The 15057-nt window shown below is 42.7% G+C and overlaps 1 protein-coding gene across 2 annotated transcripts in view; it reads left to right on the top strand.

The window, feature by feature from the left end:
- Plcb4 (phospholipase C beta 4) overlaps positions 1 to 15057 on the top strand; it is a 363836-nt gene that overhangs the window by 241951 nt on the left and 106828 nt on the right. For both annotated transcript variants that reach the window (XM_038331031.1, XM_038331032.1), the window contains 2 exons: positions 13566 to 13646; positions 14392 to 14451. In XM_038331031.1, the coding sequence (XP_038186959.1) occupies positions 13566 to 13646; positions 14392 to 14451 (141 nt within the window). The remainder of the gene's footprint in view (positions 1 to 13565; positions 13647 to 14391; positions 14452 to 15057) is intronic.

Here is a 15057-nt window from a genome sequence, read left to right as displayed (position 1 = left end):
TGCGTGCAGATGGATTTTATGCCTACCTTTGTGGACCCAAGGCCTCATCCTTGCCGAGCTGGCACCTCACCACTGAGCCACATCCAGGCCCCACGGACCTCTTCTACTCTGTTGCTCAACATTTACTTTAGGTATTCTAGACCATAATGGTAATGCCGCCAGGTTTTTAATCCAATCTTTTTAGGAAAATAAGGACAGAAAAATTATTTTTTATATAATTGCCACTACGTGCCCCTGGCAGCACCAACCGGCTCCCTAATGATCAGTAAAATGAGCCGTAAGGGGAGTGAAGCCTTACCCGGGGATTTTTCCGTTGTTAATTGTTCGGGGAGGGAAAGGTAGGTAAAATGAACATAATGTTTCCTTTCTGTTGATGGGAATCGACTTAATACCTTTTCAGCAAGGACACCCGTCTTTTAATAATCGACAGTGATCTTAGTAAATCATTAAGAGGTATGTGATTTCTAATATTCTTTCTCTGAAAGCCACAAATAATGAGTGGATGACTCAGAAGTGCACTTTGTCAAAGCATACGGCTAAGTGTTGTGTGTGGGGGGGAGGGGGGGCAGAGACACTTCCCAGGAGTTTGCGCTGACCTTCCCCTCTAAATCATCCCCCTGAGAACAGCTCCACAGCCCCTGCTCTGTCTCCTGCCTAGTGTGTCTTCTCACTAGTACTCAAGAGGGAAAGTGATCCCTGGGGTTCTGGTGAGGGGAACGGAGGCTCCTGGGCTGGTATTGCTCACCAGGGCAAAGCTGCCTGGATGACAAATACAGAAAAGATTCTCACAGTAAGTGGGATTTGGGGTAAAGATTTTGCCAAAGGTTTCTCTCCAGAAGCTTAAACTACAGAGTTTGGTAAGGGGTGGGTTTGGAGCTGCACAGAAATGGGCCTAATTTTGGCTTTGCTGGGCAGAGGTGTGACCTTGTCTATTTTAACCTCATTAAGAGCCAGCTTCCTTAACTGAAAAATGCCCACCTAGCTTTGCCATTATAGGCCATAAATCAGCTGGGCCGTGTTATGTAAATCGCAGTATATATCTTCAGTAGTTTCATACCTAATTATAAATCATTTTCTAGGTCCTTTTCGTGGTATGTAAATCATCTGGGTGACCCACCATTTTACTGTTCTCTGAGCACGGCAGGCATGTTCTGACTTCTAGGCATTTGTATTCTGCCTTTATTCTCATTCTCTATGTGGCCCCCTCCCTGCTTCCTGCCCAAATGATGTTACTTTCTACAAGCCTTCTTGATTATTCTACCTCATGCCTCCATGTTTTAAATCTTTGCATTTATTATTACAGAGCATTTCTTTGGCTTCTCTTTATTTTCAAAATTTCCAGGATGCATGAGATCTGGCAGCAGAGACTTATTTATTTATTACTCTATGCCAGCAAGACGTTCAGGCTCTAACCCGTGGATGACATTTAAGAAGTACTTAGTGTGAAGTACCAATTCCTAAGTTACAGATCCCTGATACAAATTTATGAGTTTAAATGATTCCTAAATCTTGAAGAATTTTAAGGAGACCAGGGAACTGGGGCTTGAAATTACCTTGTGTGAGTGAGAAGGAAACACGGAACACGCAACAAAACCGCTTAGGAGATTATTAGAGGGGGTGTGCACAGGCCTGGGAAATCAGTGTGCAGAGAGAGAGGAGGATGGCCTGTCCAGCTTTTAAAAGCTGCCTAGTGCATGCGCACAGGAGGTTGACGTGGCTACGTCATACGCAGATGATGGAACTCACACATGCGTGCAAAGGCTTAGCTGAGTCATACGTGGATGTAACCCTACATGCATGCAAGGGCTTAGCTAGTCATAAGTGGATCATGCGGGCCCTTTAACATCCCCGGGGGCCAGTAGGCACTTCTGCCTGAGGGCTTGCCTGTACCAGCATGACCCGGAAGTATCAGCCTTATGTGGCTGAAATCATTACAGGGCTGAATATTGAAAGGAACCAGCCAAAGATATACCCCACGGCTGCTGTAGAGTTGTGTTGCTTGAACCTCCCTTCAAGAGAAGCTTGCCAGGAGGTGTAATAGTGCACCTTCTGCAGCCTGTGTAGGGCTACTGCTTCTCACATAGTTCCTTTGGGTGCTCACAGTGAACAAGCAAACACTACGTAACTAAGAGGTGACCTGTCCTGTCCTACCTGAGGTTTCTCCAGAGATGCTCCTGCCCTCTGCCCCCACCTGATGCCAATCCTCTACAAGAAGTGCTGCTTTGTGAGACCCTGGGACCCAGTCCTGTTCTTCTCTTTTTTTGCATGTTCTTGCTGGACCGTGGTCCAAAATGCTCTGCTGCCTCCACTGCCTCCTCTTGACTTCTCCCTTTCCTCTGTCACAGGCATGTGGCCAGGTTTTCCATCAAGCTCCTTTCTCAGAGTGTCTCTGGCTTGTTGGTCTAAAGACTCAGCAGTGCTTTCTCCTGTTGGGAAGGTCACATACGGAGTCACCAGGACCCTGCTGCTCTGTTACAAGGCTGACTGCTCACCATGGGATCCCTGGGTGGTGGCAGTGTCTGCAGATGCTGCTGCAGCATCTGCTGAACCTTCCCTTAGACATGAAGAAGAGGTGCAGAGCCAGCATCAGTCCCAGGCTCCAGTGGGGACTGTGGGTTTGAGACCAAGTGGGAGCTATTCTAGAAAACAAAGAGCCAGAGATGGGCTCTGGGTGGATCTGCTGTGAAGAGCAGTTTCAAAGGCCATGTGGTTAAGAAGGGATGAGGACATTCTGTGAAAAGGACATGAAAGTCCAGTCTTTCCATGCCCCTTTCCATATTGTCATGTCCACAGAGCAGGAGTGGAAAATGTTCTTTGTTATATCCGCCTATTCAGATACAAGTGTTTTTAATTACTTGGTATATTATGTTATTCTGGAATAAATCATTTTAATTAGAGACGCTTACCATAAAAGGGGGTCCATCAGCTTTCTATCATATTTGAAATAATCTAAAAATACATCTGTTGTTTGTAGAATTTGAAGGTTCAGGGCATATTCCTCTCATATTGGTTGGAATACTTACTACAAATCCTAATTATCTGCCTCCAAAGCTTGGAATAAGGTGCCCCCTTCCGTTTTCCCTTCCCTTAGTTACTCAGTTTTGACTAAGGTGACAAGTTCCCTGTCCTTGAAAGTCGATGGAACTTACTGCATTGCTTGCGGGCTTGTTTCGTTGTTGCTCTGTCTTCTGTATGTGGACAGGTAGTTGTCGAGTGCTTTAGCAATCATTTTCTTTATGCTTCTTCTGTCAAGAATCAGAGGGCTACCCGCAGCAGCATCCCACTGTAGCAAGAGGCCCCTGGGAATCTGAGCATCCATTGACCTGACAATGTCCACGCCAGAGATGCTACGGGGAAAGAAGGACAAAGAGAAACAGACATGGAGATGTTGGCTTCCCCAGTTGATTACCCTTATCAATTAAGCTGCAGAAATTAAGCATCTTTGTTTCTGGTAAAGGAGAAGACAGACATCTACTGCTATTGATGAAGCCACGATAAGCCCTTGAGGACAGTTTGTTTCTTGTCAGTAACGAAACTAAGGGTTCCCTTCCCTGCCAGATTCTAATCACATTGAGGTCACCCCTGTCCCACAAAACGAGGACACTGCCAAGACCAGTATCTTGGTCTCTTCAGATTATTATAATAAAACGCACACACTAGATAGCTGTTAGCAAACAATCTACTTTTCACATCCCTGCAGCTGAAAAGTCCAGGATGAAGGCCCTGGCAGACTGATATCTGTTGGCAGTATCGTCACAATGTGTAGATGGTACTTTATAGCTGACTCTTCGTGTGGTAGAAGGATAAAGGGTGGTCTCTAGAGCCTATTTTATGGGTTCTGCTCCATTTGTCTCCCCAAAGTTCCCACTTCCAGTTACCATCACTTTAGGGGACGGGAACATAATATATGAATATACCTGGTCAGGCATATCCAGAACATAGCACCTTGCTAAACAGCATCAGAGCAACTTTCTATCTCCAACAAAGGTAGCTCAAAAGCTCAGGAAAGGTGCTTTGCTTTCCTTGCTTTCAGTGGCCTCCTGAGCTAATGCTCCTGTTCATTTCTGAGGTAGGGGTGAAAAGAAAGGAGTGGATTACATCTTCCACTCGACACCAGACAAGAGCATCCTCCATGTCGCACAGACCTCGCTAAAAATGAGCACTTCAGAGGCTCACAGTTGTTTCTTGTGAGGTTTTCATTTCTGTTTCTATGAGATATGGGAGGCCAGAAAAACATTTTGGTACTTGGTATGTAACCCATTGGCTTGCTCTCCCACCCCGAGTGTGAGCACCCTGTCAAGCGCAGGGCATGGGCTCCTGAACAGGACTGCTCTCTACAGCTCACTGTCCCTAGCCATCAATGAAACAGAAGGAAGTTCCAACTCTGTTGAGCAATTTTTCAAGGAGAGAGGTGATGTACCAACAATTTATCCTCAGTAGAGAAAGCACAAGCAGACAAAAGAAAAATTGTGTTCAAGACCTTGGTTACATCTGAGAACATGGACCACTCAAAGGCAGCTACATGACTGGGCTATCTAGGAGCAGCTCCACTACCAAACATGTCTACCTCAATCAATCCTTTACCTTTCTGTAACCTCAGTGAGCAAAGGGACCCTCTGAGGACCTTGTGAAAGCTGTAAAATCCCTGAGCCCGCCTCCTGCCATGAGAAGTTTCTAATAGGCTGAGTTTCACTAGAAGCTCATGTGGATCATCACAGTGCTGAAAATTAAGAGCACCGGCTACTTCTAACCTTGAAGAAATGAATAGACATGATGTCCGATGACTTATTCTCTGTGCCAGCCACTGCGTGACATGAAAGTTGACAAGAGACTGGCTTGCGAGGAAAGTCATCTGGGGTGGAGAAGAACAGACCACTCAAGCTGAACATTACAGAGAATACAAACTTTCAGTGGGTCTAATTCAGCAATAATTTATAAATTTTGGGTTTTCATTATACACAGCTTTGTAATCTAGGCTAGAGGAAATATGTACACCCAGGAATATTGTTCTTTCTGACTCGACTCACAAAACAGAAGTGCGTTCCCTTATTAAATGCAGATACAGCTCTGCCCCACCTTCTGTTATCTGTATCCTCTTGGACAACTGGCCAGACTTCAATTAAGATTAGTGTTCTCGTCTGTAAAATAAGGCTGGTAGTTTTTACATTATTTTTTGTTTGCTAATACATAATCTCTATTAGCAACACTAAGAATTATTAGTGTGTTATAGTAACAACTGGCAAATATTTACTTTGTTAATATTATATTGTGCCTTTGTTTTACTTTAATAAGGCAGAACCTGCCTATATAGGCCAGACTGGCCTCCACCACTCAATCCTCCTACCTTATCCTTCTGACTGCTGTTATCACAGGCATGTCCTATCATGTCTGGCTTTGGTTCAGTTTCTGTGTCAAATTCTCTAGTACCGCAAGGTAACCTGGGAGAGGTGTACTTGATGCTTTTATCTCTAGTCAGTAACGAAGAAGTATGTTTCTTTCTCACCATCACATTGGGGGTTAGATTTATCTGATTATCGAGCTGCTTCTAGTGATCATAAGATATTTTATGCTTGTATGTTTCCGTCACAGTCTAAAGGAAGCTATATTGTAAAAATACATACTGCTAGGTAAAATAAAGGGACTTGACTTTGGATTGTAGGGAAAACATAAACATAGAAAAATATACTAAATTAAGGCATCTATTATGAGCAGCAAATATCCTAAGAAGTTGGAAAAGGTGTGTTGCAGGTGCAGTTCAGGAGTTCGGATGCCAGAGTGTGGAGGAGAAGGAATTGTCTTAAGTCACAGCATCCATCACATTGATGTACAATAAGGCATTGGGGTGTTTTTCCTGGTGCTAGTATCTGAATGAAAATTTTACAAGATTTATGGCACAATTATGAATATTCAACTCCCTCATTAAAAATCCTGTCCTACAAAGATATCAAAAATACACGTTAGAGAAAAGACAGCATCTTCAAAAAATGGTGCTGGGGAAACCATGTTAATATATACAAGAATGAAACTAGATCCTTATCACTTAACTTGCACAAAGCTCAACTTCCAGTGGATCGAGGACATCAACAACAGACCTCACACTTTGACAAACTGATCAAGAACCTCAACAGGAGACCTCACACTTTGACAAATGGATCAAGAACCTCAACAGTAGACCTCACACTTTGACAATTGGGTCAAGGACCTCAACAAGAAATCTCACACTTTGACAAATCGATCAAGAATCTCAACAGCAGACCTCACACTTTGACAAATGGATCAAGGACATCAACAGGAAACCTCACACTTTGACAGATGGATCAAGGACATCAACAGGAAACCTCACACTTTAAAAGTGCTAGAGGGAAAAATAGGCAGGCTACTTCAACACGGAGACACAAGTAAGGACTTTCTGAGTAGCACTCCAGCATCACTGGATTAAGACTATCAGTTGGCAAATGAAATAACATGAAACTAAGCAATGAAGGGGGGTGTCAGTTGAGTAGGAGGCAGCCTACACAAAGGGAGAAAAATCTTTCCCATTCGTTGATCTGACAAAGAGTTAGTGTCTGGACTATACAAAGAACTAATAAAAATATACACATCAAGAAAGACAATCCAAACAAAACATAGTGTGTGAACCTGAACAGGAGGTTCTTAAAAGAAGAAATACAGATGACTAGTAAATACTCTTAAACATGTTCAATAGCCTTAGCAATCAGGGAAAAGTAGATTAAAACTCCATTAACATTCCATCTCACCTAGTCAGAATGGCCACCACTAGGAATATGAATGACAACAAATGCTGTTAAGAAAATGGAAAAGGAAAACCCTACACACTGTTGGTGGGGAAATAAACTAGAGCAGCCACTTTAGAAAGTCAGTCTGGAAGTTTCTCAAAAAAAAAAGCTGAACTACCATATGACCTAGCTGTATCACTCCTGGACATATAGCCAAGGGAGCCTATATCCTCCTCCAGAGGTAACCGCATATGCGTGTTCATTACATGTCTGCTCACGATATCCAGGAAACAGAAGTACTTTGGGTGTCAATCTGATGAATGGTTAAAGAAAATGTGGTATAGATGCACAATGGATTTCTGTCTAGGGTTGACACAGTAAAAGTGACAGTGACTCAGAATCACAGAAGCTGGCGCAAATCTTGGGTTTGTTGCTCATTGACTATGGTCTTGAAGAAATGGCTGTGAACATCTTCCCCCCTATGTAAAGATGTGCTGACTGTGGTGGTAGCCACTAGACATTAAAATCACAATCAACCTTGTGCCCCTCTCTTGTCTATGAGCTGAGGTGGGTTCATGGTGATTGTGTGGCACATTTGTGCTGTTGTGGCAAATCTACTAAAGCCTGGTAGAGTTCTTGTTAGTGTTAAGTGAGATGGTATTTGTGAAACGCCTTATGCAAAATCATAAGCTTATTAGTGTTAAGTAAGGTAGTATTTGTGAAACGCCTTATGCAAAATCATCAGCTTATTTGCATCTATTTTCTCATAGTCACAGCCACTTGCTTATTCAGCGTTTACCTTTTCCCAACTCCTTAGACTCTGCTTAGTTCTTTTGAGAACTAAGTTCTTAGTCCTTTGAGATTAGTGTCAGTTTTATTCATTTTTAGGTAGGTAGGAAAAGTTATGGTCAAGAAGGTTAATCAGCATGACTACCGAGATACTTCAGCAGGTTTCTGTAGAGAGGAGGTTAGAGTCCCCAAACCACTGTAGAGTGCCACCTCCTTTGAATGTCCTTGCATTCATTACTTTTTATCACTGTGAAGAAACACCATAACAAAGGCTCAAGGGAGAACTCACATAGGTCTAATAACCAATTTACTAAGGGGTGCAATGAAAAGACAAATTTACAGATGCAGAACAAATCAGATGTCGCTGCTGATCCAGCTGCCTTTGTCCAGTTTCTCTGCCCATGGGTGAAGAGCACCAACTGCAAGCAGTCTATTCACTGCCTGCTCAGCTCTGGTCACCCAAGAGACCGTGAGACCCTCTCCCTCCGTTTTTAAGTTGTCATAGGCACATAAGACCACGTCCTAGGGCTTGTTACCCCAAAAGTCGTTGGCTGAATGGATCAAAATATCACCACAAAAGGCAACATAAAGAAAGAAGTTAAAGAAACTTGAAGTTAATTTAATTTTATGGTACCAAAGGGATATGAGTTTTTCATAGCAGGGAAGGTGCAGGCATAGTGTTACTCTTTAGGATCCTGCCATTTACTCCCCCAAATAATACATGGAGACTTATTCTTTTTTTTCCTCTTTTTAAAAATTGTTTTTATTGAGCTATATGTTTTTCTCCCCTCCCCTCCCCATGGTCCCCATACTCCCAATTTAGTCAGGAAATCTTGTCTTTTTCTACTTCCCATGTAGATTAGATCCATGTATGTCTCTGTCTCTGTCTCTCTTAGGGTCCTCATTGTTGTCTAGGTTCTCTGGGATTGTGAGTTTTGTAGGCTTTTTTCTGCTTTATGTATAAAAGCCACTTATGAGTGAGTACATAGGATATTTTGGAGACTTATTCCTATTTATGAATGTCTGTCCTTTGCTTGACTTGTTGGCTTGTTGGTGGCTTGCACTTTTAATTCCAGTGTTTGTGAGCCACACACCTTTAACCCCAGCACTAGAAGGTGGAGACAGGAGCAATTTGGCCGGGCAAAGAGAGGAATATAAAGGGGAAAGAGACAGGAACTCACTGGAGGGTGGAATCTGAGGATTAGTGGAGACAGGATCCCGCTCTTTCAATTTGAAGATTTGGTGAAGGTAAAAGGTCTCTCTAGTGGTTGGCTGATTTTTTCTGGTCTTCAGCTTGAACCCCAATATCTGTTTCTGTTTGTTTCTTATTATTTGTGCTATACATACTTCCTCTAGCGACTCCACCCCCTAAACCTAAGTGAACAGTACTACCAGCTGGAGATATTGGAGATCGAATATCCAAACCCCCCATGTCTGTGGGGACATTGTCATTCAAATCATCAAAGTCCTCCATCTCAGGCATGTAAGACTTGTGATGGAATACAAAAGCCCTCTCCATTCACTCCTCCACATCTGAATCTTCCCAGTTACAAGTGCAAAAGAGAAGTCTTGCACCACTCCTGTTTAAGTAAAGTATAATTATACCACATACTAGCCTATCCAGAAAAGTTGGCCATAGCTGGAAATAAGACGTGACTATCATAGTTTGTCTTTCAAAGCCCACAATATAAACATCGACATTAGGGGCTAACTTGGGTAACCATGGTGAAAGGGAGGACAGGAAAGGAAGAACTGTAGTCTACCTTGAAATCAAAGTTATGGGGCTAGGGAGATTTCTCAGTGGGCAAACTACGTGCAGCACGAGTGTAAGGAACTAAATTCTGATTCCCCACCACCCACTCTTGGGAAGTAAAGATGGGGGCTCTCCAGGGTAAACTAGCTAGCAGGACTAGATAAATTGGCAAACTCTGAGTTCAGCAAGAGACCCTCTATCAATATATAGGCAATCGACATAAATCCAGCTCATCAGTTGTTGGATCTCACATGCATGCACACACATGTACATGTGTAATCATACACATAAGGTACAGATACAAACGCACTCAAGTATCTGTTGTCTGTATAGCCACCTACCTACCCTCCTTTTGATTCAGCCAGCTGAGTTCTCTGGGATTCCTTTAAAGGAGAAAGGGAATTAAATTTTACTTGACAGAATATCTTTTGAAATTGAAAGAATAAAAAAATATTAAATCAATTTGAATATTTTGTGAGGCTGTGCTATCGAATACTGTGAAGATAGCATCCAGTAAAAAATAGCATAGAGCTTATCATGCCCTCCATGTTTGATGAGGTGGTAAGTGTCTGTCTCCAGAAGCCTTGAGTGGCACACGCCTTCTGACCAGGGATCCTAGTGCCAGAAATAGAATTCTGACAGCAGTGCTGGTGGCTCGAATGATGTTCGTGCCTCTCTCAAGAAAAGTGACCTCCAGCTGCCACTTGTTCAGAATTTCCACAAGAATTCCTGGCTCTTTCCAGCCTGCTCCCTGTGGCCTCAAGTAAGAGTTGGGCTGGTTAGCCAACTGGGCCCTGGAACTCTCCAGGGGGTAGCTTTGCATAGGAGAAATGAAAACCCAGGCCCCATGCTATGGGTTGTTTTCTTATCAGCAGATTCAATTACTACCTCTTAACTGGAAAACAAACAGATTTGCAAAGCAGACAAAGCCTGGCTTCCTTTTCAGTCCTCTCTTCCACAGTTCCTTAGGTGGTAGACAATGTACCTGGCTATGGGTCTTAGATATCACTATAGTCTGGTCAGGGTGCCTTAGCCTGAGTTCTAGTCTGAAAATACCTCTATGAAATATAAAACTATCATGGCCAAGAAAGCGTAGAGATTGTGTATATTTGCCACCACCAGTAGAGGCCCAGTGCTTGGCTTGCTGGTAGGAGGTAGAAACCTAAGTAGGTTTGCGCTAGTTCCTTTCAGTTGGTTGTCACTTAGCCCTCAGATCTGTGCCCTGAAGTTTCATATGCAGTTAGGATATGCTTGGTCAGGAAGCCTCTCGGCTAAGCCAAGGAGCTTATTGTAGGCTTTTTATTGTAGCATCAGTCAGAGAGCTTTTAGGTGAGGTCCTGGGAAGACTCTCACTCTGGACATTGCTTCTCATAATAACAAATAGGGTTTATCTCATGAGCTAGACAGGCCCTTTATAAATATTTAATCTTATTTTAGTTGATGAGGACCCCTAGGGTTTTGTTGCCTACTTGGAGGATCCTCCAGCATCTAGCTCCAAGTCTTTCTACATTTCCCTCTATCCCTGTTTTACCCTTCTACTGTATTTTCTTCTTTTTGCTCAATTTTCTTATCTTGTTCATTTTTATCTTTTTTTTTTTACATACTGGCCTGTAGTAAAATATTTTATTTAAGAAAGTTACCTGTCCATTCATCCTTTCATGAGTGGATTAGTTTTAGGATGATTTTGAAATAAGTATTTGAAGTGAAAGAAACTTAGAGATACACAAGACCACTTAAGGGTGCTCCTCGTGGATGTTACATTCTAGTGTGTAAGCCAGTCAGTCAGGAGATGACATAACAGCAGACAGCATTCACTGTCAGCAAGGAAGAAAGCAAGATACTTTGTCAGGAAATCAGACACATAGTAAGGAGACTGGGGAGCCTCTCTGAAGGGGGCTCGATCAGTCATTAAAGTGGGAGATATTAAGATGAAGAGCCAGGTTCACCAAGGGGACTAGAGAGACATTTTGGAAGAGGTGGAGCTAGAAGCGCAAAGGTTTTGAGGCTGGAAAGCACTGAAGGCATTTAAGGAAAACTGTTTTGTTGGTAGTGAGCCACAAGATCACATGGCAGGAAGTAACTAAAGTAAGATACAAAGGACCCGGATGTTCCTAGGACTCATTAGACGAACTTTAGTTGAAATTTTATCCTAAATATAATGGGAATATATTAGTTCAGGATTTTAGAGAACTGGTTAAAAAAAATTAAAAAGAATCAACATGGCTGCTTTGAGATAAACAGTGTAGAAGGGGGAAGAATTCACAGGAATCGTAACAAATGTTTGAACCACGGGCATAATGGTGGAGATGGAGTTAGCTGGGCATTATCACCTAAGCACTGTGAAAGTAGACTTATGAATGATCACGAGCAGAAAACAAGGAAGGAAAGCCAAGAAAGACTCTCAGGCTCAGTGAGTAAGTCTGTCTGGTGACGAGCCAGATACACTGGTGACATTTGTTGAAGTAAGAACAGCTTGTGACAATGGAGCTGCTCAGAGAGGAGGGAGGGAGCCAGAAAGTCAGATCTGAACATGCTGACTCGGAAACATCCCAGTGGGGACGGCAACTGGAGAGTTAAATGTCTGATTTCAGCCTCACAGGTAACTGGGCTGCTATTTGTAAACGTGGAAGGCAGCAGTAACCAGTCAGTACCGAATCCATGTGATTTACAGAAATCTAGGAGCATGATGGAAATTAGAAGTCCTAGAACCAAGTCTGGAGGATATGCAGAGTTGGGGTGTACAGGGAAAAGGCAGGAAGTGACCTTAGAGGAGTGGGGCTTGGTCAGGGTAAGGACGGGGAAAGCATTTCAAGAAGAAAGGAAACATCAACCATTCGAGGTCAAATCACACACTTACTGCCAAATACTTGTTCATAATAGGCTGCTACCATGGTTACAATGCCATAGGATGTAGCTTGCTGAGTTGTGACTCTGCACTGTCTACCTTGCATCCCCTGGCTCATTTAATTGCTACAACTTACCCAAAAGGTGTGGGTAAAGACTTTGATTAGGTAGGATTCTGAGACAGAAAGGGTCTGTTCGGGGCAAGTAAGTAGACAATGGTGAACTGAATTTTGTCTCGAAAGGGAGAGAGAGAGAGAGAGAGAGAGAGAGAGAGAGAGAGAGAGAGAGAGAGAGAGAGAGAGAGAGAGAGAGAGAGAGAGAGAGAGAGAGGTGTCTACCTTTGCCTCTGTCTTATTCATTGCTATCTGTGGTTCCCAGTACTGATGTGGAGTTCCCACTGCCTGGTGTGGGAGTTGAACCCTTACAGTGATTCTTTGCCAGAAAACTACACAAACAGATTAAAGGCTAGCTCCATTCAGGTCTTCCAGGTCCCCTGATTCTACCATCTTATGGTGGCCATCTCTTGATGTTGGATTTGCCTTGATGAATGTTGCAGTTTTCCTGGAATTTAGAAAGATAAATTTGGATCTGAGAAACTAAGCGTCTGAAGTGCCTTTCTTAAAATGTTAATCCTGTAATTGCTACTTATTTAGTGATGCTTTTTCCCTGCAGAAAGGACAGGCTCCTAATTGTTGGTGTTGCACTGATCTAGGAAGCTGGCTTCTTTAGTTCATGAGAAGAATGCCTAGATTTGTTGAAGCACAGAGCCATGTCATGGAATTATGCAGAGGGCACAGAGCATCTGGGTTCATTTCCCGAACACTCTTTTTCTCTCGCTGACAGATTTTCCTTGTGTTCCTAAATGCAGTGGGCCAGGAATCCATTGGCACATAGGGCAGATCTGCTGTGGTGTGTGAGTTTGGAGAGCCCTCCTTTTCAATTGAAGCTTTGATTCTGTGGTTTTCATTGAGTTTCTGGAGTCAAAGTCCACAGCAATGGTACTCAATACATCGTGCATCAGAAGCCCCAAAGGGCTTGTGGTGATGCATCTCAGGGCTAGTGTTGGTATGGATTAGTGACAGGCAGCTGTGTGTCCTCTCTCCGGAGGGCAAACAAGCAACACTCAATTATCTTTCAGGACTTTCTCTCCTGTGACCTTCAGGAAACCCTTTCCTGTGTAAACTCAGGGCATCGATGTCAGTAATTTTGTGTGTGTTCTAGAGGAAGGGTTTCTGTTACACAGATCAGCCTTTTGATAAAGAAAAAGGGCACACGTGCCCTAAATGAAAATGGTCCCCAGTATCATCAGAAATGGAGGGTGAGGATCCAGGTACAAACAGTGATTGCTCCTTGCCCTGTGTTTGGACCCTCAAACATACTTGAATTTTTATTGAATCAAAATGTTGTTAAGTCATGAAACCCATCACACTTCTTTTTAACAGGAATCTTTCGTGTTTGAACCCAACTGCCTCTTCAAAGTGGACGAATTTGGCTTTTTCCTGACCTGGAAGAGTGAAGGCAAGGTAAGGCATAAGAGCAGCAGGCCGCCTCACCTGCCTTCCAGCTCAAGCCGTTTCATTTCTCAGTAGGTAGACCAAGTTCCTCTTGAGAACATGGATGCTATGCTTACTCATTCTTTGGAGAGTTTTTACTATTGCTTTCCTGTCCCAGGCGTTGAGGACGCTGGGGGACTAAAGGCATTATGCAGGTGAACTCTAAAGATTCTACTGGAGGAACAAAGTTGGGCGTTTTTCAAAGAGCTTCAAGTCACTGAGCATTGTGAACAAGATGTTTACTTTGTTATAAAAGCTTAGACAAAGTAGGTCTGATTTAATCTTGAGAGTTAGGAATATTTTCTAGAAAATAATTTTCGAGCTGAAATTAAAAGGCACATTAAATTAGACCCTGGGGCATAATTGGATGTGTGGCACACTGTTCACATTTAATAAACATTGGAACCCAAACCAAGAAAGGTGTAATTGGAATTATATAAAAGTTGGAATTATTTCTACTTAATGTTTTCTATATCTACATATTTAATAATATATAGGCATTATTATGTATATAAATGCAATGACAATCTTATGTGAAATAAGAAGTTTGAGTCTTTTCTTTCCGATCATTAGAAATCATTACTGTTACATGGTTTGCATTTTGCCCCTTCTCTGTACAGCATTGATTTTATTTTTAGACATGTTTTCTAAGCACTCTATGCCATGAGGCTGGGAGAATTTAAGTTCATTGCTGGGGTGTATGCTCTCTCTTCAGGAAGGACAAGTGCTAGAATGTTCCCTCATCAACAGTATTCGGCTGGCAGCCATACCAAAGGTAAATGTGATTGGTATCATTTGTGTGTGTGTGTGTGTGTGTGTGTGTGTGTTGTGGACATGAGTGTGCATAGACCATGATGTTCCTGTGGAATTAGTTCTGTCCATCCACCTTTACATGGTTCTGGGAATCAAACTTGAGACATCAAGCTTGGACAGTGAGCACTTTTACCCTTTGAGGGTAAAATCTCTAGGATTCTATTTCACTTCTAATCGCCCCAAATCATCAAGTTGGGTTTAAGGATGGACACAGAGTAGCCATTTCATCTGTAATTCTTAGGTGACTTGGCTTACATTATTTTCAGTTATATTAGGAATGTTTTAGTCCTTGGAAACTAAAACCTTTGCATAGTATCAGTGTCAGAGAGACAGCTGCCTTAATCTGGAAATTAATTTTAATACCTCTCCCCAATCTCTTGCTATCAGTAATTTGCTTTCCATATGTGGCTGATGAATGTGGAGATTTATAAGGCTGAAGCACCCCGTATTTCTTCACTTGTGCACTCAGTACACTAGTTCACACAGAAAGCTTCGCTAACCCCCGAAAGGAAAAGCTACCAGAGCACAGAAGCCAGGGATCTTCCTACATTGGTTTGTTTGAATAAGA

Source organism: Arvicola amphibius, chromosome 5 (genome assembly GCF_903992535.2).
Source record: "Arvicola amphibius chromosome 5, mArvAmp1.2, whole genome shotgun sequence".
NCBI lineage: Eukaryota > Metazoa > Chordata > Mammalia > Rodentia > Cricetidae > Arvicola > Arvicola amphibius.
The sequence above is the reverse complement of the archived record's forward strand: the minus strand, read 5'-3'. Positions and strand labels throughout refer to the sequence as shown.